Here is a 26,816-nt window from a genome sequence, read left to right on the forward strand (position 1 = left end):
GAGCAGGCACCTAGCTGTGCGTGAATGTTCTGGAATGGGGCAAGAGGGAGGCCGGTGAGAGCAGCTTGCCCCGGACAGAGCACAGAGTTCTTTCACTTAAGTTCAGTTCTGCTGTCAAAGGTGACTGAGATTCAGGAAAATAGGGAAGGGAAGCTGTCCTCTATTCCTCACCCCCACTTTAAACGAAAACGGTTCGTTTGGGACAGCAAGACCCATGCTGAGGTCCGAGCTTCTCCAAACACCCCAATCGATGTATTCCCTTAGGGTCACGACCAAACCACATGCCCCTGAACCCATGCCCAGAGGCGGCCCAAGGTGACCCCAGCGCCTCAGATCACACATGATTCTTGGATGCTCAAAATCTATTTGAGCGAGGCTTCCCTGGTGGCGCAGTGGTTGAGAGTCTGCCTTCCAATGCAGGGGACACGGGTTCGAGCCCTGGTCTGGGAAGATCCCACATGCCGCGGAGCAACTAGGCCCGTGAGCCACAGTTGCTGAGCCTGCGCGTCTGGAGCCTGTGCTCCGCAACAAGAGAGGCTGCGATAGTGAGAGGCCCGCGCACCGCGATGAAGAGTGGCCCCCACTTGCCGCAACTAGAGAAAGCCCTCGCACAGAAACGAAGACCCAACACAGCCATAAATAAATAAAAGCCATTTGTTTAAAAAAAAAAAATCTATTTGAGCATGTGCTGAAAATGTCAGGCAGAAGGGCGAGCCAGTTCCCAGTTCCAATGTCGTGATCCTCCAGGGGAAGACTGGATGTTTCACACTGAAACACTTTGCTTGAATCTTTTTAAGGGAAACTTTGTAATAGGGAAGAACAAATCTGACTCCATATTGGACTGTTTCTTTTGCTTTAACCTTTGTATTCTATTGCTTTTGCTACAAGTTAATCACTAAAAGAATGTTGCCTATAGCCTGAAATACACAGGATAGCCCATTCTCAAAGTTCTGACCTTTAAAGGTTTATCACTTTTCCATTCATACAGAGATAAAAAGTTGCAAAACAGAGCATAACATTTATCTTGCTGGAGGTTTATAGGAATGTGACCAGACCTATGTGGACAGCTTTGAGAACAAAGGACTCCAAGAAGTTTGCAACAACTAACCATACCCCCTCCCCTTTTAGTACAAAAGAAGCCTGAATTCTAACTGGGTTCTTTGGGACACTAGTCCACTGTCCTCCCGGTCTGCTGGCTTTCTGGATAAAGTTGCTATTCCTTGCCCCAACAACTCATCTTTCGACTTACTGGCCTGTCATGCGGCGAGCAGTACAACGGACTCAGTAACTTCTTGGAGGATTTTAACTTCTCCCTCAATTTCCAGTCCTGGCCTTAGGCCCACCTGAGTGAGTTCTGTCTCACATAAGGACGAGCAGAGGTGGTGGCCACACGAGGCGCTGCTGTTCATTCTGAAACGGTTACACTGACACACTCGCGTCCCACCTCAGGGTAACTGAGGACCTGTGAGGTGGGCGAATCGAGGTGCACCCTGCCTAAAGCAGCTGTGGGGCTGGGAGCCTGACCCGGGGAGCAGGGTGGGCATCACCCAGGAGAGCAGCCCAGCTCCCTGCCTCACCAAAGGAACTCAGCTGAGTCTGAAGCCAGACATGAGAGGCAGCACGCAGAAAGGTTGTGCTAAAGTCACGGCTGGTGAAGAGGAAAAACTCCTCTGTGACACTCGCTACCCAGAGGCAGCGCAGACCCCACAGGCTGAGGGCTGTTCCACGAGACACGCCTGCACCTCAGACGCCAATCCAAGTCCCAAGTTGTCACCTGTGCGCCTGACCGACCAGCTGTAAACCAGGGTTTCCATGACCCCCTCCTTGGGTTCCATCTACAGTGGAACCCAAGCCATTGTACTATAGCTCACAGAACTCCAGGAAACACGTACAAGGGCTCGCAGAACTCAAGGAAACACATAACTATGTTTACTGGCTCATTATGTAATAGAGGATGTGATAAAGAACACAAATGCACAGCCAGGTGAAGAGGCACTCCGAGCAAGGTCCAGAGGGGTCCCAAGTGCAGGAGCTTCTATCCCCGTGGAGCTGGGGTGTGCCACCCTCCCGCACATGGATGTGTTCCCCAACCTGGATGCTCTCCAAACCTCATACTTTAGAGATTTTTATGGAGGCTCATCACGTAGGCACGATCCATTATTGACTCAATCTCCAGCCCCTTCCCCCTCCCCAGAGGATGGGGGTAGGGCTGAAAGTTCCAGGCTTCTAATCACACCTGGTCTTTCTTGTGACCAGCCCCATCCAGGAGCCCACCAAGAGTCACCTCACTGGAACAAAAGAATTATGAGGGTCTTGGAGTCCTGTGTGAGGAACCGGGGGAAGAAGAGACCAATATACATATTTTCTATTATTTCACAATGTGCTTCTGTTGAGAGATGCCAGCAGGTCACGTGATGTGGCCAGTTCTCGACACAGTGAGGAGAGGGCGCCGGCAGCGAGAGCTGACCCACAGCTACGTGGGCCCCACAGCCGGGAGCGAGCAGTGGGGAAGCCGCTTCCCTCTCCCCAGTCGTAGAGGAGGGATTCAAACCCAAGACAGACTCCTCAAACCCAGGACCACATCTACAGGTGATGAGACTCCAGGCATCTCTCCCCCACCAGGGTGAAGTATGCGTGGTGAGGTTCATGGTTTGTCTGTTCACCCAGACTCTCTCTACACTGAAAAGGAAGCAGCGGGAACACCCACTGTGCACAAGGCTGGATTCGGGACTTGTGAAAATCCTCACAAACAAATATACTCAGGATGGAGGGGGCAACCAGGAGAGAATGAGAACCTTGTCCCCCGCCCCGCCCCAAGCACAATGCCCTCCCCTGCACAATCTTCCCGTTCAGACCTGGCAGGGCTGCCGGGCCCTCCCTGTGGGGCTGCTGCAACAGGGGACCTAAGAGAGACAAAACCAGGGCTCCCGCTCAGCCAAAGTCGCCCAACACACAGCTGGAGCCCAACACCATGCAGGAAGATGGTGTTGCCAGGCCAGCCCTGAGGCCGTCCATGTCCTGGGCCCGAAAGTCAGAGCCAGCCCCGAACAGGATGCTTCATTACTTTTTTTAGTTTTTTTAAAAATTGCGACGAAATTCACACAACATAAGCGTAATTTTTTTAAACTGAAGGATTCAGTGGCATCTGGCACATTTACGATGTTGTGCGATCCCCACCTCTATCCAGTTCCACGACATTTCCATCCGCGGAGGAACCCTCCCCGCTGAGCTCTCACTGCCACCCCTCCCCCAGCCCTGGAACCCACTATGTGTTCTAGCACGGTGACTTTTAAGTTGCAAAATAATTAACAGAAGACAAAGGATGCCCTGAGAGTCTGTCTGCAGGGGTGGGCGCACTGTTCTGGCACCGCCCAGCAGCTGGAAGCGCCTCCTGCAGTGTCCCAGCTTCCCTGTCCAAACACCCTAGTTGTTGCTTCCTCAGGTACAAGCCACACCAAGGATCCATCCACCCTGGCCCTCAGTGGGAGCCAAGCCAGTGGCCCTCTGACCACCACCTGAAACCACGACTGTCACACCCCCTGGGAGCCACCAAGGTGAGGAGGGGATTAGCTTCTGTCTCTGCCAAGCGTCGGCTCTAATACTGGAAGAGAGTGGTGGTCCCGAACGCTCCTCCGTGCTGAAGGAGCAGTGATGAACTGTGTGCCTGGCAGGGCTCCTCTAAGCAAACCCCACCTCAGCTGTCCTCACCTTGCCTGTCCTTCTCTTTTTTCAGAAAAGCAACAAGTGGAAAGAAAGACAGGGCGGGGAAACACCTGAGTTTTTTCCAGTTTCCTTCCTAGAACCAATCCCAGGCGGCCACCTCCTCAATGACACCAACACGACAGATAAAACCATGTGCGAGGAAGAGGATCATCCTCAGAGACGTAAGGCAGAGCCAAGGAGCCCACAACCATGCCCACGACCATGCCAGAGCAATGGACGGGACGCAGGACGGAGCCCCCCATTGTCCCCTCCACCTGCACGGGCACAAGGGTCCTAACCCACCAGGCCCCCCATCTCTCACTGCCCAAATCTCACTGAGACGCCTGGGTCTGCCCTCGCACCTCGTTGGGGACCCGCCTCTCCTGCCCTTCAGGGGTCCCCCTGGACTCAGGGCCCCTCTTCACATTCAGCCAGAGACCGTGCCTCGCACATGGCCAATATGTGCGTGTCTGGCAAAAGGCAAGGTTGGGCAAGTACACCCGGGCCAGGACTCAGCCAGGACTCTTCTAGACTCTTCTATAAGGAGCCGCCAACCCTGCAGGCAGGCTGCCTCCAACCATCTCACCCAGAGAGCACATCCATCCGTGTCCCTAACACTGGATTCAAACCAAATAGCAGAGCGGGCACCCTCCTCGGGACGCCGTCCACTTACGTGTCCGGGCTGCCCGCTTGGGGCCGCGGGGCCGCTGGCGGAGGTGAGGTCTCGGCAGCCCCAGTCACTGGCCATTCCAAGACTCTCTGCCAAGAAAGGGGGTGGCGGGCTTTGAGTGGCTGCTGGCTGAGACTTTGGTTAAAGAGACCCCACAGATCAGGGAGGGCAAGCGTGTGCTAGTCTCTAACGGGTCGGCCAGAGCCGCTGTGAGCCGAGCTGACCGCATGGGACCCTGGCGTCTTCCAGAGCAAATCATGAACGACTCCAACAGCAGAAAGTAATGGAAAATTTCAACAGGAAAAGCCACCCTCCCCATTAAAATAAAAAACAGTAAAATCAGAATTTGCAACTATGCTCATAAGAACAGGAAACCCAAATCAAAAAGCTTTAAGAGGAAGCTCTCAGGAACACTGGGGGAAGGGCCGTGTCTGTGCATTTCCCGTCACGGTTTCTGCCTTTGGGGACTTTTTATGGGCTCACCTGGCCATCAAAATTACTACACTCACGGCCCTGGGGTGCCCAGAGGCAGGGCCATGCTGAGCCCCATGAAGCCCAGAGCCCCGCCGACCCTCCCAGCCGCCCCCGACCGAGGCTGAGCCCTGCCTGCTCCGGGTGCACCAAGGTACTCACTCTCCACGTGTGCAAAAGCACAGAAGGGGCCCCGAGGGCAGTGCCCGGTCTGTCGCATGTCGTTGCACTTGGTAGACTTGTAGATCTAGGAAATGAAAATAAAACAGCAAATAGAGAGGCTGGACTGGAAACCTGTTTCTGTGGGAGGCCCAGAGCTGGCTGGGTCTGGCCTCCTCCTTCCAGCTGGAGGCCCAGAGCTGGTAATCACAAGGGGGTATCCTGAAAGAGAGGGATGTGGACATCGCACTCCCCGTCCCCACTCCTCCCAGCAGTCCCGGGACGCCCTGTCTGCGCAGGGCCAGTCAGCCTGGGAAACCGTGTGGGCCTGAGGCTGCTCCTGCAGCGCCTGTCCTTGAAATCACATATCAGGTCAGTTTGTCCACTTGGCATTTCCTGAAAGATGCACCTGGTTCAGTGCCTGGTATACAGCAGGTGCACAAGAAATGCCTGTTAAGTGACCACATGCGTCCACTCCATGGCCAGACCCAAGGCTGCTTCACTAGGGTGTGGCCCCGCAGCACAGCCTGCCCAGGAGGGACAGCGGCCTCTAGGCCCCACACACCCTCATGGGCGCTGCCACCCGCCCCCTTCCCTGCCCGAAACGCTGCTCATTCCCCGTGGCTCTTTGGCCATCCCCTGAGCACCTGCACTGAAATTTTAAGGGTCACCAACAAAAGCAATTTCAAAAGGTCTCCAATTCAGAACTACAAATATCAGGAGTCTAAGTGTTGTTTTATGCACGCTTTGAAGCACTGAATCTCTAGACAGAAGAAACTTTTAAGAAACAAAACACCACAGCCTTTCAGACCAGGAGCCCACCCCTCCCTGGAGCCCAGGTGCCCCAGTGGGCACAGCTGGGTGCTCCTTCACCGCAGAGCCTGCTCCCAGCCTGGCCCTGACCCTCCTGGTCCCAGTGCTCTGATGCTCTCCCGTTGGCTCAGGGGCCTTGTGTGCTTGTTCGTTTTTAATACAAATCCGAGTGTGCAGCAAAGGGTTAACTCCATGGCTTCCCTGTCCACACCCACATGCCCCAAAGGAAGGACTGGCTTTGACGGGCTCAGCTCAGGGAGGTGACATTTGAGCCCCTGGAATGTCCTGCCTGGTCGGGTCTCTGTTTACCTGGGGCCCTGGGCCATGCCACATAGTGACTTAAGGTGGGCCTGGGCCACCCAGCATTGGCTCAGCCTCTGCAGGGGCCAGAGACTGAGGTCAGCCACGTCTGCTGACCGACCCCCAGTAAAAACCCTAGATGCCAAGGCTTGGGTGACTTCCCAGCTGGCAGCACTGTGAGTATGGCCACAAATACGGCCACACATGGTGGCTAGGAGGACACACCGTCCACAGTGCGTGCCTGGTCTCCCCAGGACCCGCCCCTGTGGCCTTGATCCTTTGCTGATTTTAATCGCATTCTTTCCGTGTAAAGAACCATAGGTGCTGAGCCCTGCGAGTCCTTTGAGCCCGTCCCTGGACCGGGGGTGCTCCCGTACCTCGGGGTGGAACTGCTGCTCTGTGCGCGAGTGGCAGTACTGACAGCTGTCCCCGCTCTCGCACCTGGAGGGCTCTCCCCACTCGTCACCGTGCTTCACGCTGGGGCAGGGGGTGGACCTGGGGGACAAGGAGGAGTCAGCGGAGGATGGATGTCCTCCCCACATGCCCTGGGGCATCAGGCTGTCCGCACAGTGCTGAGAACACGTGCACCACCAGGGGACATGGGTGCCAGCCCTGGAAGCACTGGCCCTTTCCTCACCAGGACAGGCAAAAAAAAAAGCAGGGCGGGGATTTCCCTGGCCGTCCAGTGGTTAGGACTCTGCGCTTCCACTGCAGGGGGAGTGGGTTCGATCCCTGGTCAGGGAACTAAGATCCCACATGCCGCAGAGTGCGGCCAAAAAAAAGCAGTGCAGGTGCCTGGTGGAACCCAGAAAGCATTCGGGAGCCTGTTTTCATTTTCCACAAAATGTGAAGTGATTCTGAGTCAGAGCCACTGATGCCACTGTGACAAGCACCTCGGAGACGCAGCCAGGCCTCCTGCAGCAGGAGAAGACCAGGCCCAGCCCCCGCCCAGCCCACAAGGGGACCACACTCTGTCTCCCCGTGAGACTGTTTCAAAATTGAACCTGAGACTTTGGTCCTACAATATGAAAACCCTAACCAATACCCTCTAATCTTCAGGTACTTCCTGGCAGCTTTATTGTATTGGATTTATTTTAAAAATTATCATCTGTGGGAAATAAAGCTTTTATTTTTTACGATTTTCTATCCCTTTGATACGCAGTAAATTCACTTCATCTTCTCAAGATGACATCGGGTGACTAAAAGCCAAAGGTTCTCTGTCCCTCAACTCAAACTACTCAGAACAGTGACTGTCATAAAAACAACTTTCTCTATCTGAAAGTGAGGGCTCTCAGGCAGGTGAGGTGGCATCAAATTATTAGAGAGAGGCTCTTTGCTCCAAGAACAAGCTCTACACAGAGCTCGGGACCCAAGGGAGGAGCGAGGTGAGGGCCAAGGTGCCCAGGCACCCCTGGGGTTCCGTGTCCCCAGTCCCCCACCCCGCCAAGTGCCGGGTCCATCCAGCAAGTTGGCAAACTCGAGGCTAAGCTGGGCACCAAGGTGAGGGCAGCTGGAGTGAGGAGGAGACGGCCTAGGAAGAGACCAGGACTGCCAGGTGCATGACAGCAGGTGAGGCCCAAACCCACCACCCCGAGGACATCAGTCCTCCGGAGAGGGTGAAGTCAGGCTGTGGGCACCGGGACTCTCAGCCTCGCAAGGGCCACTTCCTTGCCAGCAGGTGCTCTTGCTGGCAGGGGCACACAGGTCACAGGAGGGAGGCCGGGGGAGGGGGGGAAATGGAGGAGCCACACCCTGACCGCACCTGCCGGCTGGCTGGACACCGGGGCCTCCGGGGAGAGTGAAGGGAGCAGAGGGGTGGCTGCCTAAACTAGAGCCTCGAGCCGACGTGAGTGTGAACAGAGGAGACCGCCGGGCTGGGCCCACACCAGAGAAGTCGGCCAGGGCCCTGCGGCGCCTGTGGCCCAGGCTCACCTGTACTGGAACCTCCGGGGGTCCCGCCGCCGGTCCCTGCTGTTGTGGAAGTGCGGGCATGCGTAGCCCTGGCGGCACAGGCGCGGCGGCTTGGGGCACTGCTCTGTCTTGTAGCTGCCTAGCACAAAGTTGGTATCTGAAAAACAGGGGTCCACACGGAAACGTGCACACGTGTGCTCACGGCAGCCACACAGCCAAAAGCTGTCCATCGGCAGATGATGGGTAAACGCCATGTGGCCCATCCATGTGGTGGAGTGAAGCACTGACGCGCTACGACGTGGATGAGACTTTAACGATCTGAACGCACAATGCTCAGTGAGAGAAGCAGACACAGAAGGCACATGTTGTATGAGTCTACTTATAGGAAACATCCAGAACAGGCAAATCCATAGACAGTAAGTAGATTAGTGGGTATCAGGGGCCGGGGCTTCTTTGGGGAGACTAGATAGAGTTTTAGAACCAGATAAAAGTGATGGGTGCACAACACTGTGAACATACTAAAAACCTCCGAAATACACTTTAAAATGGCTCATTTTACACCCAATAAAGTACCATACAAATTTTAAAAATAAATAAATAAAAATAAATAAAATGGCTCATTTTAACCCCAAGGTAAATGATGGGTGCTGGGCGATGCTGACACGTCAATGCAGGCTCTCAGCTGTGACAAACATCCCACTGCAGGGGGGCTGCCGTGTGTATGGAGGTACCAGATATGTGAGGCCTCCCTGAACTTTCCACAATGTGGAACCTAAAACTGCTCTAAAAAAATAAAGTCTATGTTTTAAGTAGTTAATTTCATGTTACCTGAATTTTATCTCAAAGCAAAAATAAACAAAAAAACCACCAGGGGTCATTTAAAAGCAGTAACGGATGAACGGAGATTCTTGAAAATCATACCCATTCTTGGGTTGGTTAATAATTGACCCTCCCCATTTTTTTTTTTTTTTTTTTACAAACGCCATTGTTTTTAATTACACTTGCCCAGCAGGGCTGACCCTCAAGGCATGGAGGGGAAGACAGTGGCGGAGGGAGGGTGTGTTGCCCAGCCAACCCCAGCAACCGCAGCGCCATGCCCAGGACACACTTCCACACCCACATTTAATGGCACCACCCCCCCACACACCAAACTCAGTTCCAAATAACTGACAAAATGACAAGGGAAGTGAACCACACAGCAGGGCACAAAGAGGACAAAAGGAGTTTAAACAGAAAAGACGATTTTAAGAAAATAAAAATTGTAAGACACTTGTTCACAAGCATTGACAGAGGACCTCCAACAGACACAAGGTCCTGCGCTGAGTGGCATGAACCACAAAGAAGTGAGAGGCGTGGCAGTGCCCATGAGTCACAGGGGCTCCGGAACGCCCTTTAGTGGGTGACGGATGAACGGTCCACCCAGACGTGGAGAATTATTCAGCAATAAGAAGAAAGGTGCTAACATAATATGAGAAGAAAAAAAGAAGAAAGGCGCTACCAAGCCCCAAAGAGACACAGGGAACCCTGAATGCACAGCACTAAGTGCAAAGGCTACACACTGTGTGATCCCAACTGTATGACAAAACAATGGGGCGAAAGATCAGTGGTCACCAGCAGTGGAGCACAGAGGATCTTAGAGCAGTGACACTACCTGCATGACATCATAATGGAGGATCCGTGTCTTTATACATTTGCCCAAACCTGGAGAATGCACAATGCAGGGGTAAACTGTGCCGTTAGTTAATAATCATGTATCAATATTGGTTGTCAATTGTAACAAATGTTACCTCATCAACACAAGACGTTCACGATGTGCAATTTTTCTGTTAACCGAAAACTTCCCTAAAAAATAAAATCTACTAACTAAAAATCCAAACCACGGGTGCTGAGGGTTAGTTATCCGGCCAGACCCGACCCAGCGCCTCCTCCCACTTTCCTTCCTCAAGCTCAGCCCGCCTGACAGTGACAAGAGAGGACCTGTACCCCCACCTGCACCACCAGCCAGAGCTCACAGGTGGAGCCTGTGGTCCAGGACCAGGGAGACCGAGGGGCTGCAACACGAGAAGGACAAGCCCCGAGGCAGGGAGCTGTGGGCGCAGCCTTCCCTCTGTGCAAGCCTCTCCCCAGAGGGACATGGCGACACTGGGACCCCCATATATGCTGTGGGTCCAGGCCCCCCACACCGCAGGCGCGATGGAAGGCCAGGCTCCTCAGCGCTCCTACTGGGCCAGGCCTGAGGCCCGGGCATCAGGAAGGCCTGTGCAGCCACTTTTGTTAATTCGTCCCTGGGCCCAGGGTGGCATAGGATTCAGCGGGTGGGGGAAAGACCCTTGTAGGGAATTCACCGCTTAAGTAAGCGTGGCCTTGAAGCATTTACGCGCGTGAGAGCAAAGCCGGTCCAAGGAGACACGGCATTACCGAGGGGGGTTCTCTTAAAACCACACCACCCTCGGGAAACATCCAAACAGGCAGCTCCACGGAGACATAGCCAGGCTAGTGGATGCCAGGGCTGGGGAGGGGAGACCACTGATGGGCACGGGTTTCTGTCCGAGGTGATGGAAATGTTCTGGAACCAGACAGAGTTGATGGTTGCACAACACTGTGGTGCACCAAATGCCACGGACCTGTGACTTTTGGATGGTTAAAATGGCAAATTTACATTATGGGTATTTTACAATTAAATAAACCTCACTGCCCATAGCCATCATCTGTGGAGGCTGCTGGGGACCAGGCTGGCTCTGGGACCAGACACCTGGCAGGAGCTGCGCCAGCCATGCAGGCCCCTCCCCCAGAGCAGCCTGGGGACCAGACAGGCTGCTGGAGGGGCTGATGGTGATGTGCTCGAATGGAGCCTCGGTCTCCCCTCCTGACCTGTAAAGGGGGCGACGAGGTCCACGGTGTGGGCACTTTACAGACAGGGACGAGCCCCCCGCCCCAGCAGCGGCTGCGGGGTTACCTTGCCACCGGGGGTCCTCGCCCAGGATCTTCTCCATCAGGGCCTGGCTGGCCAAGACCCCAGGTTGCAGGTCAGGGACGCCATCCCCAGCACTGAGCTGGCCGTTCTGCAGGGCTTCCTGGGCCTGCAGCTCCCTGCAACCAAACGGCACGTGGTCACGGTGCTGCAGCCTGTCCGAAGCCTCTGACGGTGAGACAGCCACCGGCTTCTGTCATCTTACGAAGCCGCCTACGTGAGGGTTCAGGACGTGCAGCCCACGGCCTTGGGGCCCCCGTCCCGGGATGACAGTCTTGGCCCAAATCCCAAGAGCCTCAGAGCTGAGCGTGCGAGACGCCACAAGCTCCCCCGGGTCCGGGTCAGGAGGGAGAAGAAGGGTCACTTTCTCGTTAGGAGTAAAATCAAGGCCCAGAAAGAGCTGCTTGAGGCAAGCAATGCCTGAAACACAGGGAGGAGAGCGGCTCCCGGCAGGACGGCCACTCACCTGATGTCACACACGGGCGGCCGCAGGTCCAGGGGGCCGTGCGCGAAGGCGCAGTGCAGTCCGTTCTTCACGCAGTGGCCCCGGGCATCCGTCTCATGGATGCACGTGCCCGTCTTGTAGTAGCGCAGGTGATACTTGCGCTCCGTGTCCCCGGTCGTCCGGTGCAGGTACGGACATCTGGGAAGCAGAAGACGACACGCACCGTCTGGGCCCTGGGGCCACCACGGTGTCAACCTGCTCCCGGCAGCTGGTTCTTGTCTCCTTTTCCCAAACACCTGCTCTAGTCGGAGGATGAACAGCACTGGACAGAGCACCCGTCCCTGCTCCAGACCCTCCCCCACGGCACTCAGACCCCCACAAATCCCTCAATTACACATGGGAGAAAAATACAACACCCAAGTTACCCGAAAATCACCCTTCATAATCTTTTGAATAAAGTGGAAAGCAAAGTTCCCCCATCAAGTAAGGGGCTGGCGGCCTCTCCCATCCCCCGTCCAGGTGCTTTCAGGGACCCCTCGAGGGAGGTGGAGGAGCCTGGAAGGGCTGGAGGAGGACACTGGGGGAGACAGGCTGGGGAGAAGCAGCTGGGGGGAGGCACGGATGGGGCAGCATCCCACAGGCCACACAAAGGCCCGGAGCCACGCACTCCCAGGGAGAGCCACACGCGGCTCCCTGAGCAGCAAGGGTTAGGGTTAGGGTGAGGGCTCCCGCTGCAGGGAGGTGGCAGTGGCAGAGGTGGCATGGACGGTTCCAGCAGACATGGGGCAGGGAACTGAGCCCGCCTTAAGGTCAGTCCCTCCAGACAAGAGCCAGAGACACAGAAGAATGGGAGGGGATACACAAAGGACTCTGAGCAGCCCCGGAGTGGCCCAAGGCCGAGGCAGAGCCATAGCTGCAAGTCCCCAGATCTAAAAACAAGGCCATCACCCCCAGAGATGGATGGGGAGCACTGTGTGGGGCTTGGGAAAGGTCCACTCCCACCTCGCTGCCTGGCAGGCCGTGGACCTGGGTGCTGGGAGCACCTGTGGGGGTGGGGGGCCCCCCATGCAGAGCACAGATGGATGGACAAGACCAAAAGTAAAAGAAAAAACGACTTAGGGACCAACCAGTCTAAACCCCCGTCTGGTAAGATGAAGAAACAGAGGCTCAGAGTTCGGACAGCTCACCCCAGACCTTATGGAACACCCCAGGTGTGCAGGCCATAAGAGCGGGACAGAGAGGACGCCATGCCCCGGCAAGTTCCCGGGTCCCCCGGAGCCAACCAAGCAAAAGGCAAATACTGTGGGCCCAGAAGATCCAGATGCACTCCCGGAAGAGCTGGGGTCTCAAAGATACATGTGCCCCCACAATTACAGCAGCACGAGTCACAAGAGCTTAAAGCTGGAAATAACCCGAGTGTCCACCAACTGATGGATGGATGAACAAAACATGGTCCATCCAGATGGTGGAATGAGCACTGATACAGGCTACAACAGGGATGAACCTTGAAAACATTCTGTTAAGTGAAAGAAGCCAGACACAAAAGGACAAATACTGTGTGGGTCCATTCCCATGAGGTCCCTAAAGCAGTCAAATTCATAGCAACAGAAAGTAGAGGGTGGGGGTAGGATAGGGAGGGTGGGAGGGAGGGAGATGCAAGAGGGAAGAGCTATGGGGACATATGTATATGTATAAGTGATTCACTTTGTTATAAAGCAGAAACTGACACACCATTGTCAAGCAATTATACTCTAATAAAGATGTTAAAAAAAAAAAGAAAGAAAAAAAGAGAAAAAATATATATATCATGTACTACCTAAATCTTCTTATAGCATGCTGATGAAACAGAGAATAATATATTACTGTTTCAAAGAAGTTGTTTGAAAAAAATTATACTAAGCATTTTCTCATTTTTATTGTCAATAAATATGTATTAAATATGTGACTATAATAAATAGAATAAAGAAAACAACAAAAAAAAAAGGAAAGTAGAGGGTGGGTGCCAGGGGCTGGGGGAGGCAGAGGGGGAGTGACTGTGTAATGGGACAGAATTTCTGTCTGGGAGGAAGAATCTGGAAATAGATGGCGGTCATGGTTGTACAACACTGTGAATGTAATTAATGCCACTGAATCGCACATTTAAAAATGGTTAAGTGCACCACAACTACTGAGCCTGCGCTCTAGAGCCCGTGAGCCACAACCACTGAGCCCATGTGCCACAACTACTGAAGCCTACATGCCTAGAGCCCATGCTCCGCAACAAGAGAAGTCACCGCAGTGAGAAGCCCCCACTCGCCAGAACTAGTGAAAGCCCGCACGCAGCAACGAAGACGCAACGCAGCCAAAAATAAATAAATTAATTAATTAATTTAAAAGATGGTTAAAATGGCAAACTTTATGGATGTTATCACAACTTTAAACAAAGCCCATTGGAGACAGAGAAGAGAGAGAGAGAGATGGTCTCTATGTGTTGAAATTTCAACACCACACTTATAGGGAAGCGTGTCACAGGTCATACCTGGATGGCCTGTGGCATTTCACAAGCCGACACCTGAGTGACAGCACCCAGTTCAAGAGGACAAAACACAGCCAGCCCCTCGGGTCCCTCACATGGGCACGAGGTGGGGGGGATGACCACACTCTCTTGTGAGTGGCGGGAACTGAAAATGAGGCAATTCCTCCAATTAACTCTGCACAAACACTTCTGGGGCAATCCCAGCTGTTGTTGCCAATCACCAAAGATCCGTGAGAAAAAGGAAAAGCGGAAGATGGGGAAAGCGGTTTACGAGACAAGATGGTCCCCACCTTGTGAAAAGAGAAAAGAAAAAACTTAAAGAATTATGACTGTATTACATACAGACAAGAAAAAGGAAACACTGCCTGTGCAGACAGTGCTCTCTGTGCCCAAATAGGAGCTGTCGCCTTCGTGTTCTCAAAGATAAGTTCCAAGGAACATTTTCAGGACGTATGAGTGAAATGGTCAAATATCTACTTAGGATTTTTACTATATTAGGTTTTGATGCAGCCTTGATTAAAATCCCTCACTACAGAGTTACATCTTACGTTTTAAGCTCCTCCAAGAGCTCCTGTGCATCTCCTCACAAGCACTGGTGTGTAACTCAGTCTCTGGGTCCCCAGAGAGGTGAGGCTGTCATGGAGCAGTCTCTGCCACACCAAGGAACCTGCTCTAGAACAAGGAACCCCTCCCACTTTTCACATTAATATATAGACTAAATCACTAACAAAGAACGTGTAGAAATAGAGAGGCCAGGAACTCACAGAACAATGGGCTAGAGAAATAAACAAGGAACTTACAAAAGAGAAAATGCAAAGGGTCTCGACCACTGAGAGGCACTCATCTTGCTTCTGATGAGAGAAATGCACCTGGAGGCCCACATGTTCCCGGGCAAAACCCCAGGAGCAGGGCTATGGTAAAGCAACACTGCTGCTGGCAAGAACGCCAAGTGACAGGCACCAAGAGGACAGGTGCCATTACCCTCCGTCCCAGCAATCCCCAAAGACAGACTGGCACACAGAGATAAAAAGATGTTTTGTTCGTAATCACCAAAGGCGGGAGACAACCGAGTTGTGGGATAAACTTCAAGGGAGCTCAGCGCGGCTTGGAGGAATGGGCAGTCTGTGTGGACGGCTTTGGAGGGGGCGCCAGGTGGTACCGTGAGGGAAAAGCACTAAGAAGACAGAGTGCAGGACTTCCCTGGTGTCACAGTGGTTAAGAATCCGCCTGCCAATGCAAGGGACATGGGTTTGAGCCCTGGTCCGGGAAGATCCCACATGCTGTGGAACAACTAAGCCCGTGCGCCACAACTACTGAGCCTGCGCTCTAGAGCCCACGAGCCACAACTACTGAAGCCCATGCGCCTAGAGCCTGTGCTCCGCAACAAGAGAAGCCACCGCAATAAGAAGCCCGCGCACCACAACAAAGAGTAGTCTTTGCTCGCCGCAACTAGAGAAAGCCTGCGCACAGCAACAAAGACCTAACACAGTCAAAAATAAAATTAAATAAATAAATAAATAAATTTATTTTAAAAGAAAAGGGAGTGTAGCACCCTATGGTTTACATCGGAAGGTGGGGGAGGGGAACAAGAATACAGATACGTCTGCTTGTATCAAAAATTATGGAAGGAGGAGCTATTGTTTCATGGGGACAGAGTTTCAGTTTGAAGATGGAAAAGTTCTGGAGGTGGATGGTGGTGATGGCTGCACAACACTGCAAATAGACTTAACTCCACTAAACTGTACACTTAAAAAAGCTAAGATGATAAATTTAATGTTATGTATGTTTTACTACAATAAAAAATAAAATAAAATGACTTTAATAGGAAAATGGCCATTTTGCAAAAACAGTTCCAATCTTCAGAAACACTCACAATCTACTATAAGTTAAAGCAAGAGAATTCCAGAGTCTGGGGAGAGGGGGACCAGCACATCAGAGCCAAGGCACTGCCTGTTGGTTTATCTACGGAACCCAGTCCGCATAGCCGTGCTGAAGCAGGACCACACGGACCACAGGCATCGCCGATGCGCTAACTGCAGGGTGTGGCAAAGGCTGCATGCACCCCCACAGCTCCGGGGAGTGAATGTGGTGGGCGACACCTCCCCCATTTCCCCATGTTCCCTAATGGTCCCTCAGGTCAGCTCTAAGCATCATTTCGTTTCCTTGCCAGTACCATCATTGTGGCAACCAGAGCCCGGCCAAGGTTCCCCCTCTCGCCAGCACTGAGCACCGAACAGGCACTATTATTTCATTAGGGGCATGTCACCTCTGATTATTACATGACTTCAAAGCATAAGCTAAGATTAAAATATTGGAGGACATTTAATGAAAAGAAAATGGCTTCACCTAAGAACATCTAAGAGGCAAAAGGGAAAACCTTAGAGAAAACACAATGGCAGAATGTAGACGCGGGGAAGAGGCTGGGGGGAACCCCAGGGGTCAGCCCAATACCGCGTGCAGATGCTTCCTCGCCACAGGAGTTCACTCATCCATCCCGGGGGCCACTGACAGCCCTGTAGCACCTGTAATGTGATTCGGTTCCACAGCCCGTCAAATTCAGGGTGGCACCCGTGGTTCTCAAAACCATCCATGACAATTAGTGACCCAATCAGTGTAATTAAAACAAGGCTCCATGGATGGTGTGATGCACCAGTACATGCCAGACACAGGTCTGCCATGATGCTCTGGAACCACTGAAACTAGGAGGGAGGGGTAAAGAGGAACACGGCAGGGGCTCGAGGCTGCTGCCTGTGTCTCCAGGAGAGCCAGAAATCATCCCCTTCCTTCCCGCAACTCACCCAAAACAAAGGTAGACCCACAAACTCAGTTCCACTATACATCAACATTGGTCAGCAAGCCAGGCTGGAGCGCATCACAACCACCTGGATGGTCTGCTAACCCCAGACCATCTGATCTCGGCAGGAACCTTGGGTAGAAACTGCTGGCAAGTTCCCAGGTGATGCTGCTGCTGCTGATCTGGGGGCCGCACTGGGAGAACCACTGGGCTGAGACGGACACTCAAGTACAACATGATTCTCTCCTAGTCCTCAGGGAGTTCAGGCATAGGTGGGGACCAGAATACAGCACAGAAATAACTGAGGTGTGAACTGGACCAGAACCGAGCAGCAGATATGGAAAATGAGTGGCAGCAGAAAAATGGAACAGACAACTGGGGATGGCGAAAAGGTGGGGCTTGTGGGGAGAAGCTTGAGTGTCCCCCTCTTCTCTGACACTAGGGGTGGGGGGGTTGCCAGTTAACCCCATGTGAACCACACACTCATCCATTCAGCCCAGCACCCCCAGCCTCTGGCTTCCAAGGGCTGCCCTGGACTCTCGAGCCAGGCCAGCGACCCCTCATTAATCCCTAACATGGACCATCAGCTCGGCAACAAGTCCACCTCCCTCCTCTATGCCCAAAAAGCTGCCACCCTCTCCGAGAAACCTGTCTCTGCTGAGGCCGTCTCCCCACTCGCCTCCAAGGAGCACCAGAGCTCCCTGTGCCAGGCGCTCCCTCCCAGTCACCTCCTCATCCCCGGCCCTTCAATCAAAGCAGGGGGGCCTGAAATGCTACAATCACTCTCACGTTCTTCTGCTTCTTCTACCTACTGGTCTCTGACAGGTCCAACTCAGTCACCTAATTGTAATTCCTTTCCTTAGGTTGGTTGATTTGTAAAGCCTGTGTCTTCCTCTAGACTGTTAAGTAGCTCCGTGACTCCTAAATATTATGTTCTAACGTGGCCTGCCCTTGGCTTTCACCTCACCCCAAATGCCCAAGCAGAGTTCACTTATATGGTCAGTTTAAACAGCAACAGTTTATAACCATCCTGAAGTGAACGGACTTTCACCTAAGCCTTAGGTCCTAGGACACCTGACTTTTTAAAATTAAACATTGCAGGAGCATCTCTCAACAGACAAGTCAGACTAAGGACAAGTATGACACAGCAGGCACACCAAGACTTGGGCATGTAGAAAAGTTTCTGTACATCAGCAAGCTCCCGCAGTGCCCAGATTCACGGGTGGGAGGTCCCAGGCAACGTGCAGTGAGGAGGGAGGGAGCTGTGGGGAGACGTGCCGGGCCTGCCAGGTGAAAACATGGTAGGGAGCCCTACCAACAACAAGGCAGATCTCTAGAGCCAATCTGGAAAGTTATAGCACAGTAATGGGGCAGGATCACTTCTTATTAAAACCAAGAAAACCTATAAAATGTGGGGTCTGGAGGGCCGCCTCCAGGGACTGCCTGCTTGTGACAGAAAGAGGGTTATCAGGAAAGAGTATGGTCACTTTGTACTCCGTATAGTTGGGGACTGCTTGTATTGTCTGCCAATGAAAATGTTCCCCTGGAGGGGCCCCTCAGACCCCTGGAAGGGCCTTTGCTTTTTATGCGTCAGAACCTACCTCTGTAAACGCACCTGACATGCATTTACAAGCACAAAACGGACACATGGTCTCCTGGGAGGGGAAGCACACCTAGGTTCCAGGTGGGAAGACCCGCCCTGACGGTCTACGGTCCTGCGCAGCGAACAGGACTAGCTGCGGGGCTGGGGCTGTCCACACCCACTGCCTCTCTCAGAGCAGCTTTCAGGATGTGGCTGGACCGCGACAAACCTCCGGCCAAGCTTCGCTCCGGCAAGCGAGCGTCGCTTTCTTCAAAATCCCAGCCTGAGAAATACCTGCGACGGATCCGCACGGGTGGGAACAGCGACCCTGTGGGGTGGGCCCTGTGGGGTAGGCCCTGTGGGGTGGGCCCGCCCTCAAGCTCGGAGGCAGCGCCCGCTCGGCCGACTCGCTCTTGGCCGACTACAGAGGGCGCGCAGCGAGCTGCAGACCCAGGCGGTCCAGCCGCGCCGCGGGGAGGCCAGTTCCCACGGGGGCGGGGCGGGGCTCACGTGACCTTGTCGGCCAATCGAGGCCCGCGCCGGGGAAGGGGCGTGCCCGCCAGAACAAAGGGCGCCGCGAAAGGGAGGACCTGGGGCGCTAGCACTGAGGGGCCTTCCCGGCCACAGGGTGCCCGCCGGCGGAGGGTGACAGCGGGAGTGGGGGGGGTGGGGGGATGTGGCGGACGGGGAGGGGCCACGGAAGGAGGGGTGACAGAGAGAGGGGGAGGGTGACTGCCCACGGAGGAAAAGGGGTGACAGAGGGGGTGCCCATGGGGAGGAGGAGATGAGGGGGCTACCCAGAGATGACAGCTGGAGTATTCACAGGGGGTGGAGGTGACAGATGGGGAGGGGTCACTGGAAGGAGGGTGACAGCGAGAGGGGAAGGCTGACGGACTACCCGCCAATGAAAAGGGGTGACAGCGGGGGTGTGACAGCGGGGGAGGAGAGTGCCCGCAAATGAAAGGGGGTGACAGAAGGGGAGGGGGCCCCAGGAGGAGAGGTGACAGCAAGGGGGGAGAATGACCACCTGCCTAGGACAGGAGTTGACATCAGGGGTTGCCTCTTGGGGATCCCACCCTCCCGCCCACGGCTCAGCCCCACAGCGCCCCCATCAAGCTCCAAGAACTTGGATGCTTATGTCACCTGATATTGGCTGAAGGGTCTTTGGTCTCTGATACATATTCATGATTTACAATAACAGGTTGCTAGTACATATGCCCAAAATAGGCATTTCAAGAACCAATGAACTGAAATAAAAGGAAAGCCCTTTCCCCGCTCTGAAAAGTAGTATCTATTTACAGATTCCATGGCAACCCTGAATGAGCTAGAATATGTAATTCAACAGGACAAACTCTGGGAAAGTCTATCTCCCATGGAATGAGTGGTAATTACTAAGAAGAGATTCTCAGGGGAGATGTCTGGCCTGTCAAACACTTCCTATGGGGCTGAAGCAAGTCATCTCATGTGCTCACTAAAAGTCACAAACAAAATCTTTAATAAGACACGTGTACTTTCATACTGTGTGTACATGTACACAGGATGCACCCAAAACAGTATCAAACAACCATCTTAGTCCCATTCTTCTTCTCAATGATAACCTGCTAACCTGCATGCTATTTGAGCTATATGTTAATTTTTTTTTTTTTTTTTTTTTTGGCTGCACCATGTGGCTTGTGGGATCTTATTTCCCCCACCAGGGATTGAACCTGGGCCCTCGGCAGTGAAAGCCAGGAGTCCTAACCACTGGACCGCCAGGGAATTCCCCATGTTAATGTTTTTGCAATAAATAATTGTAATATTTAATATTTGAGTCTAGCTTAAAATGACCATCCACAGGTAGGTGTCCACTGCAGCACTCTGCATTCCATAGGAACTGGACCCCACCCTGGATGTCCAGCAATGGGGCCAAATCCATACCAGGACATTCAGACTCCAGAACCCAAAACAGCTGTTAAAATATGCTTTCTTTCTGGCACAGTGGTTAAGAATATGCCTGCCAATGCAAAGGACACGGGTTCGAGCCCTGGTCTGGGAAGATCCCATATGCTGGGGAGCAACTAAGCCCGTGCACCACAACTACTGAGCCTGCGCTCTAGAGCCCACGAGCCACAACTACTGAGACTGCATGCCACAACTACTGAAGCCCGCGCACCTAGAGCCCATGCTCCACAACAAGAGAAGCCACCACAATGAGAAGCCCACGCACCACAACAAAGAGTAGCCCCCGCTCTCTGCAACTAAAGAAAGCCCTCACGCAGCAACGAAGACCGAACGCAGCCAAAAATAAAATTAATTAATTAATTAAAAAAATATATATGCTTTCTTTTCATGCATTAAAAGCATCACCAGTGAGGGGACTTCCCTGGCAGCCCAGTGGTTAAGAATCTATGCTTCTACTGCAGTGGGTGCAGGTTCGATCCCTCATGGGAGAACTAAGATCCCACATGCCATGCGGTGCAGCCAAAAAAAAAAAGCTTCACCAGTGAATACTGCCAAATAGTCCAAATAGTCCCCCATCCTGGACTCTGGAATGGGGTCAGACATGCTAGGTGACTGGATCCCTGCACCAGGGTCTCAGCAGTGGCCCCTGGGGGCAACTCAGGACTTAAGGTCCAGAGAGGTGACTGACGTGGCCAAGGGAAATGAGGGACCGGAGGCCAGGCCTTAGCTAGACAAAAATATCTCTCTTCTGCAGACCCATTTGCAGGAAACAGTAGCTCAAGATGCAATTAAATAATGCACTTTTAAAACTTCACAGAAGTATAATACCATCTTAACCAAAGTGGAGCTGGCTACATTATTTCCACAGGCTCCAGGCTGCCTTAACAACAACCCTATTTAACTATCTGGTGTTCAATTAAAAACCTTTCAGGAAATATATAAAGCTTTTAAGATGATCACCATAGGTCAAAAGTTTACTCCCTGACCTAAGCATTTTTGAAAACGAAGAACAGATTCACATGGGTCTCCCTGTGCAGCAGCGTGAAAGTTGTCTTTAAAAGGGACCATACCTGGAGAACCACCTCCCTTCAGAGGGTCAGGGGATGAAGCCTACAGCGCCTCCCCCAGATCAGACCAGGATCCAACAGAAGCTGAACAAGCTGCTCTTTCCAAGAGGCCCTGGGGCACAGCGCCACCACCTCACCTCCAGGTGGGAATGGATAGGCTCTTCTCCTCCTCAAACGGCCCACAGGAAAAAAGCAAGACCTCCCTCTACCAATCTCTGCCAGTTATATGAATGTACAATCTGACTTGTACTTTCCGTGTTTTCCTATTCTACATATTTCAAAATGAAGACATCTGTTCATAACACCATTAGGAAACTTGTGAAAAAAAAAAAAAGGCAACCAAAACAAAACCTTGATTTCCTAAACTTTAAAAGTGCTACACAAATAACTTTCCTATCAATTTTTTAAAAAATAAACATATAAACAGCAAGAAAGGAACCATTCCAGAAACATTTGCACAATGTGAGCAAACCTTCTAACAAGCTCTCTGACCAAAAAGCAACTGACAACTACAAAATGGTCCTAAACTCAAAAGGTTTACCTCATAAGGGTTGGTTCTAATGCAGGGAATTTACAGAACTGGGTGGCAATCAAAACTGGGAAGTGCAGCAAAATTGGTTTGTCCCGTACAGGGATATCCCCCAGCCAGATGCGGTTCTTCCCGCACTGGCCGAGAAATAGGGAAATGTCCCCACCAAGACCAGCGGTCAAGGGAAAACTTCAGAGTGAAGTCTGGGCCCTGCAGGTTCCAGGTGCTGGAAAGCCCTGGTCCGCCACCCACCCAGGTGTGGGGGCCACGCTGCCCCGCGCGGCCGCGCACACTCACTCGTCGCCGTCGGGGCACAAGCCGCTGGCCTCGTCGTACTTGGAGCAGTACACGTCCGGGCTGTAGTTAAAAGTGCCGTCGCGCCTGCGGAGCGGTCTGCGCCGACGCTGATTTAGGAAATGCCAATGGAAACAGGTAAATGGCCTGTGCTGGGTGCACTTGTGCTGCACAAACAGGGAGCACTGCTCTGTCCTAAACTCCTTTAGATACCTAAAAAGACAAACAGCGTTGGGGTCGCTTCCGTTGCCACCGCCGCCGGCGGGCGGCCCGAGGACTCGTGGGCAGGGGTCAGATCCCGTGCGCCCGAGGGCCCCGACCCCAGGCGCGATCTCCCACTCTGCCGACCCCCTTCCCGCCTCCCCCGGCCCAGGCGCGTTTCTCAGACCCCAGGCACGATCCCACAACCCCGACCCCAGATGCGACCTTCGACTCCAGGTGCAAACCCCCATCTTCTATCCCAGGCACGGTCCCAGATTCCAGGTGCGACCCCGGACCCCAGGCGCAGCCCCCCATCTCCAATCGCAGGCACAATCCCCTAACCCAGGCGAAACCCCCCATCCCCGACCCCAGGTGCGACCCCCGACCCCAGGCGCCGCTATCCATCCCAGACCCCAGGTGTGATCCCCAACCTCAGATGCAACCTCTCCGAGTTCAGACACCCTCCCCCCACCCCGCCCCCGCAAGCCCAGTCGCGTTCCTCGGGTCCCAGGAATGGTTTGCCAATCCCTGACACGGTCCCCGACCCCAGACGCGACCCCGCAGAATCCAGACGCGGACTCCTGGCCCCAGGCGCAGCCCACCCCCCCCCATCTCCGATCTCAGGCGTGACACCCACTCCGACTCCAGACGATCCCTGACGGCCTCCCCCACCCGGAGCCCGGGCGAGTTCCCGGACCTCAGGCGCGATCCCTCAGACCCCATGCACAGCCTCCTCATGCAAAACACAGACACGACCCCCAATTTGAGGTGCGATACCGCGACTCCAGGAGCGCCCGGGTCCCCAAGCCCCGGTATCATCCCTGACCCCAGGAGGAGGCAGCCGGAGTCCAGATGGCCGCCCTCCGCCCGAGCCCAGGCGCGGTCCCCAATCCCCGACTACAGGCGCATTCTCGGCGGCCCCCGACCCACGACCCCAGGAGCTGTTCCCCGATCCCCAACCCAGGCGCGTGGACCCCCGACCTCGTCCTCCAGCCCCCAAGCCCAGGTGCCACCCCAGACCCTGGGCGCCGCCTCCTGAGCTCAGGCGGCGGTAGCCGAGTAGGATGGTGGTCCACCAGCCCAGAGTCCAGGCGCGGCGCGGAGGCTGGGGGGCCGGCTGGCCAGGGGGCTGCAAGGGAGAGGCAGGGGGCGGGGGGAACGGGGAGAGGGGCGGCGCGGGGCCCCAGGCCGCACCCGGAGGCAGCTCCCAGGCCCAGGGGCGCGGGGGCGCGGGCCGGGGGCGCGCGGGGCCGCCCCCTGCCCCGCCCCAGCCCCCGCCGCGGCCGGCCCAGGCACTGACCTGTAGTGGGTCGGCTTCTCGGTCTGCGGGGGGGACCCGCTCAACGCCGCCGCCGCCGCTTTCGAAACCGACGGCATTTTCAGTCAAAACAATGCAGCGCGCATGCGCCGCGCGGGCCCGCCCCCGCCCCTCCGGATCTCCCCCCTCGCGGAGCCCACCCGCGCCCCCCGCCGGGACGGCCACGCCCCCGCCACGCCCCCATCCGGCGCCCGGCGCAGTACCGGAGGCCCAGTGAACTTCCCAGCACCAGGCGCCCAGCGGGGACCCGCGCGCACCGCAGACCACGCCATGCCCCGAGCCCGCCGCCTCGGCCGGACGCCTCCACCCACCGTGCCCCCTCGGCGTCCACGTTCACAGCCCATCTTGCACTTGCTTGGTCCCGTTCCGGCTGCCTGCCCCACGCGCTCTGAACGCCCTGACAGCGCCCTGAGCAGCTCCAGGCTCCGAGACGGACCCGACAGGTCCCAAGTAGAGACAGCGCGCCCAGGCTGCTCACACTCGCCTTCATTCGTTCTATGACCCCCGGGTTGGGTGCTGAGACCGCAAAGAGTGGCTCCAGTTGCTTAGGGCTTGGTGTGGGGGAGAGAGGGGGGAAGGAGGCCTGACTGCTCATGGGTAGCGGGTTTCTTTTACACACATGCCCTAAAATTACATCGTGGTAATGGTTGCCCCTGCGAATACACTAAAAAATCAATTGTATACTTTAAATGGATGAATTGAATAATATGTGAACTACGTATCAATAGAGCTGATTTTTAAAAAAGAATCCAAAGGCTCGAGGTCAAGGGGGAGACAGACAGACACACACACGCCCTCTTCACCAACAGGGTGGGCGGGGATGCACAGAGGGTGGGCCACCCCCGGTAAGCCCTACCACTCAGGGCCCCAGCTCATCTGGCCCTGGAGGAGGAAGCAGGGTGTGCGTTTCGGGAGGGAGAACCCAGGCCCAAAGTACATTGTTTTGTAAGTATATAGCATGAAACTTTTTTTTTGGCCGGGCCTCGCGGTTTGAGATCTGAGTCCTAACCACTGGACCGCCAGGGAATTCCTGAGAAGTTATTTAAAATTTTCATCCTCGCTAGTAATTTGTTTTAATGCAAATTAAAACAAGGAAGAGCCCATGGCGCAGACAGACTTTTTGTTGTTCTGAACAGCAACCCACAATGCTGGTGACCTGCAGCAAGAAAAGCCCTTAAAGGAAGTGTGGCTGGGAGGACGAATGGGTACTGACCTTTATGGAAAATAATCTGTTCCATTTCTAGAAACTCCAACCTAGAAAAGAATGAGATTCAGACAAAGATGTACAAAGATAATTATCAAAGTTATTTGGCAAAAACTTAAAGAGCACCTCACAGAGAATGACAATGCTTCCTGAGAATTGTTAATGACAAGAAAAATGCTCCTACTTAAGTGACAAAACAAAGCAAGATACTGCAGTTCCATACATTTGTTCCCAAGCATGTAAGTTTTGGGGTTTTTTTTAAACACAAGTAATACAGTAAAATAAGCCATCACTTGCTGGTGGCTTCTTTATATGTTCACATTGTCTAAAGGAATTACTACCTCTACAAACATTACATTTAAACCTGGAAATTAAAATGGCAAAAAATCAACATGATATTTTTGAAGAAAATCAAGCAGAAGAATTAAACAAGGCCCATGAATTCTTTGGAGGAGGACTAAACAGATCTTGAAGACTGCCAGGATGCAGGGAATGAGAAAGAAGTTCAGGATATTTCCAAAGTCCCGAGCTGGGAGGGATACAGAGCAAAGAAACAGGTTTGGGGAGAGCTGAACTCTGTTTTGGACCTAAGGAGCTTGAGGAACCTGTAAAGTCCAGTAGAGAAGTATAGAGAGCCACCTCGAGCTTAAAAAAGGAAGTTGGGGGCTCAAGATAAAGAAATTTGGGGATCTTTGCTGTAGAGGTGGGAGAAAAGATGCCTACCCAAGAGGCACCTCCTTGAAGAGAGCAAAGAGAACTGTGACAGGCTGTAAAGATTGTCATTTTTCATGCTTTTGAAGAATGTCCTTAAAAGGCTGGGGTAGGGGCTTCCCTGGTGGCACAGTGGTTGAGAATCTGCCTGCCAATGCAGGGGACACAGGTTCAAGCCCTGGTCTGGGAAGATCCCACATGCCGCGGAGCAACTGGGCCCGTGAGCCACAATTACTGAGCCTGCGCGTCTGGAGCCTGTGCCCCACAACAAGAGAGGCCGCGACAGTGAGAGGCCCGCGCACGGCGATGAAGAGTGGCCCCCACTTGCCGCAAGTAGAGAAAGCCCTCACACAGAAACGAAGACCCAACACAGCCATAAATAAATTTTAAAAAAAAATTTAAAATAATGGTGCTTCTTACAACCAATGGTATCTTAAAAAAAAAAAATACCTGACCCTATCCCAGGTTCATGGGAGGTGCTGAATAAATGATACTCTCAGTGATCAGTAAATGACACTTGCCTTTGCTCTGCTGTCTCCTCTGACCCCTCTCCCCACTGTCTGCTCAAAAAAAAAAAAAAAAAAAAGTAAACATCAAAATGAAGTATTAAGACAAAATAAAAATCATTTAAAAAAAAAAAAAAAGGCTGGGGTAGTACCCAGACGTTAAAATACCCTCAGCAGCTCGGAAGATATGAGGCCATCGACTTAGGTAACCTCTTTTCCTTGGATTTTTTAAAATACAGTTTTCTCCATCTTCTGCCCAACAGTACTCACAGCAGTTACCTCTAGTGGTGGGATTATTACTGTTTCTGATTCTCTACCTTTTGCTTATTATACTGTTTAATTTTTCCAGATAAATCATATTGCTTTGGTCATGTGAAAGTTATTTTTAATTAAAATAAAATTTCTTCTCGTTAGTTCTGACTTTTTTTCCTGAAGGAGCTAGTGAGAGTAAAGTCAGGGTTCAGGTTTGAATGACTGTTGCTCAAATAAAATGGTTCACAACCAAGTAGGTCACAACCACACCAGGTCAGAGAAAGGACATCTTAGTTCTTTGCTCCCAGTGGAACTAACGATGTAGCCTGAGCCATGATTAGGTCAATCCTTCTGAATCTTGGTCTCTTCATCTTTAAAAAAAATGAATATACTTGTCTTAGCACCACTTCCCTGACAAGCATAATTTACCAAAGCGGGCCAGACCTTGGCCAAGGCCTTG

General features: G+C 53.3%; 1 protein-coding gene across 5 annotated transcripts in view; it reads right to left on the reverse strand.

The window, feature by feature from the left end:
• UNKL (unk like zinc finger) overlaps positions 1-23,791 on the reverse strand; it is a 45,002-nt gene extending 21,211 nt beyond the window's left edge. For 3 of the 5 annotated variants that reach the window (XM_036824494.1, XM_036824495.1, XM_036824493.1), the window contains exons 1-8: positions 23,666-23,791; positions 22,168-22,377; positions 11,464-11,640; positions 10,983-11,116; positions 8,048-8,183; positions 6,493-6,610; positions 5,006-5,090; positions 4,376-4,461 (exon numbers count right to left, since the gene is read on the reverse strand). In XM_036824494.1, coding sequence (XP_036680389.1) covers positions 4,376-4,461; positions 5,006-5,090; positions 6,493-6,610; positions 8,048-8,183; positions 10,983-11,116; positions 11,464-11,640; positions 22,168-22,377; positions 23,666-23,742 — 1,023 coding nt within the window. In that variant the 5' untranslated portion in view covers positions 23,743-23,791. The remainder of the gene's footprint in view (positions 1-4,375; positions 4,462-5,005; positions 5,091-6,492; positions 6,611-8,047; positions 8,184-10,982; positions 11,117-11,463; positions 11,641-22,167; positions 22,378-23,665) is intronic. The other 2 variants (XM_036824497.1, XM_036824496.1) reach the window with 2 other exon arrangements.
• Between the last annotated feature and the right edge of the window lie 3,025 nt (positions 23,792-26,816).

This window comes from Balaenoptera musculus, chromosome 15 (assembly GCF_009873245.2).
Source record: "Balaenoptera musculus isolate JJ_BM4_2016_0621 chromosome 15, mBalMus1.pri.v3, whole genome shotgun sequence".
Taxonomy (NCBI): domain Eukaryota; kingdom Metazoa; phylum Chordata; class Mammalia; order Artiodactyla; family Balaenopteridae; genus Balaenoptera; species Balaenoptera musculus.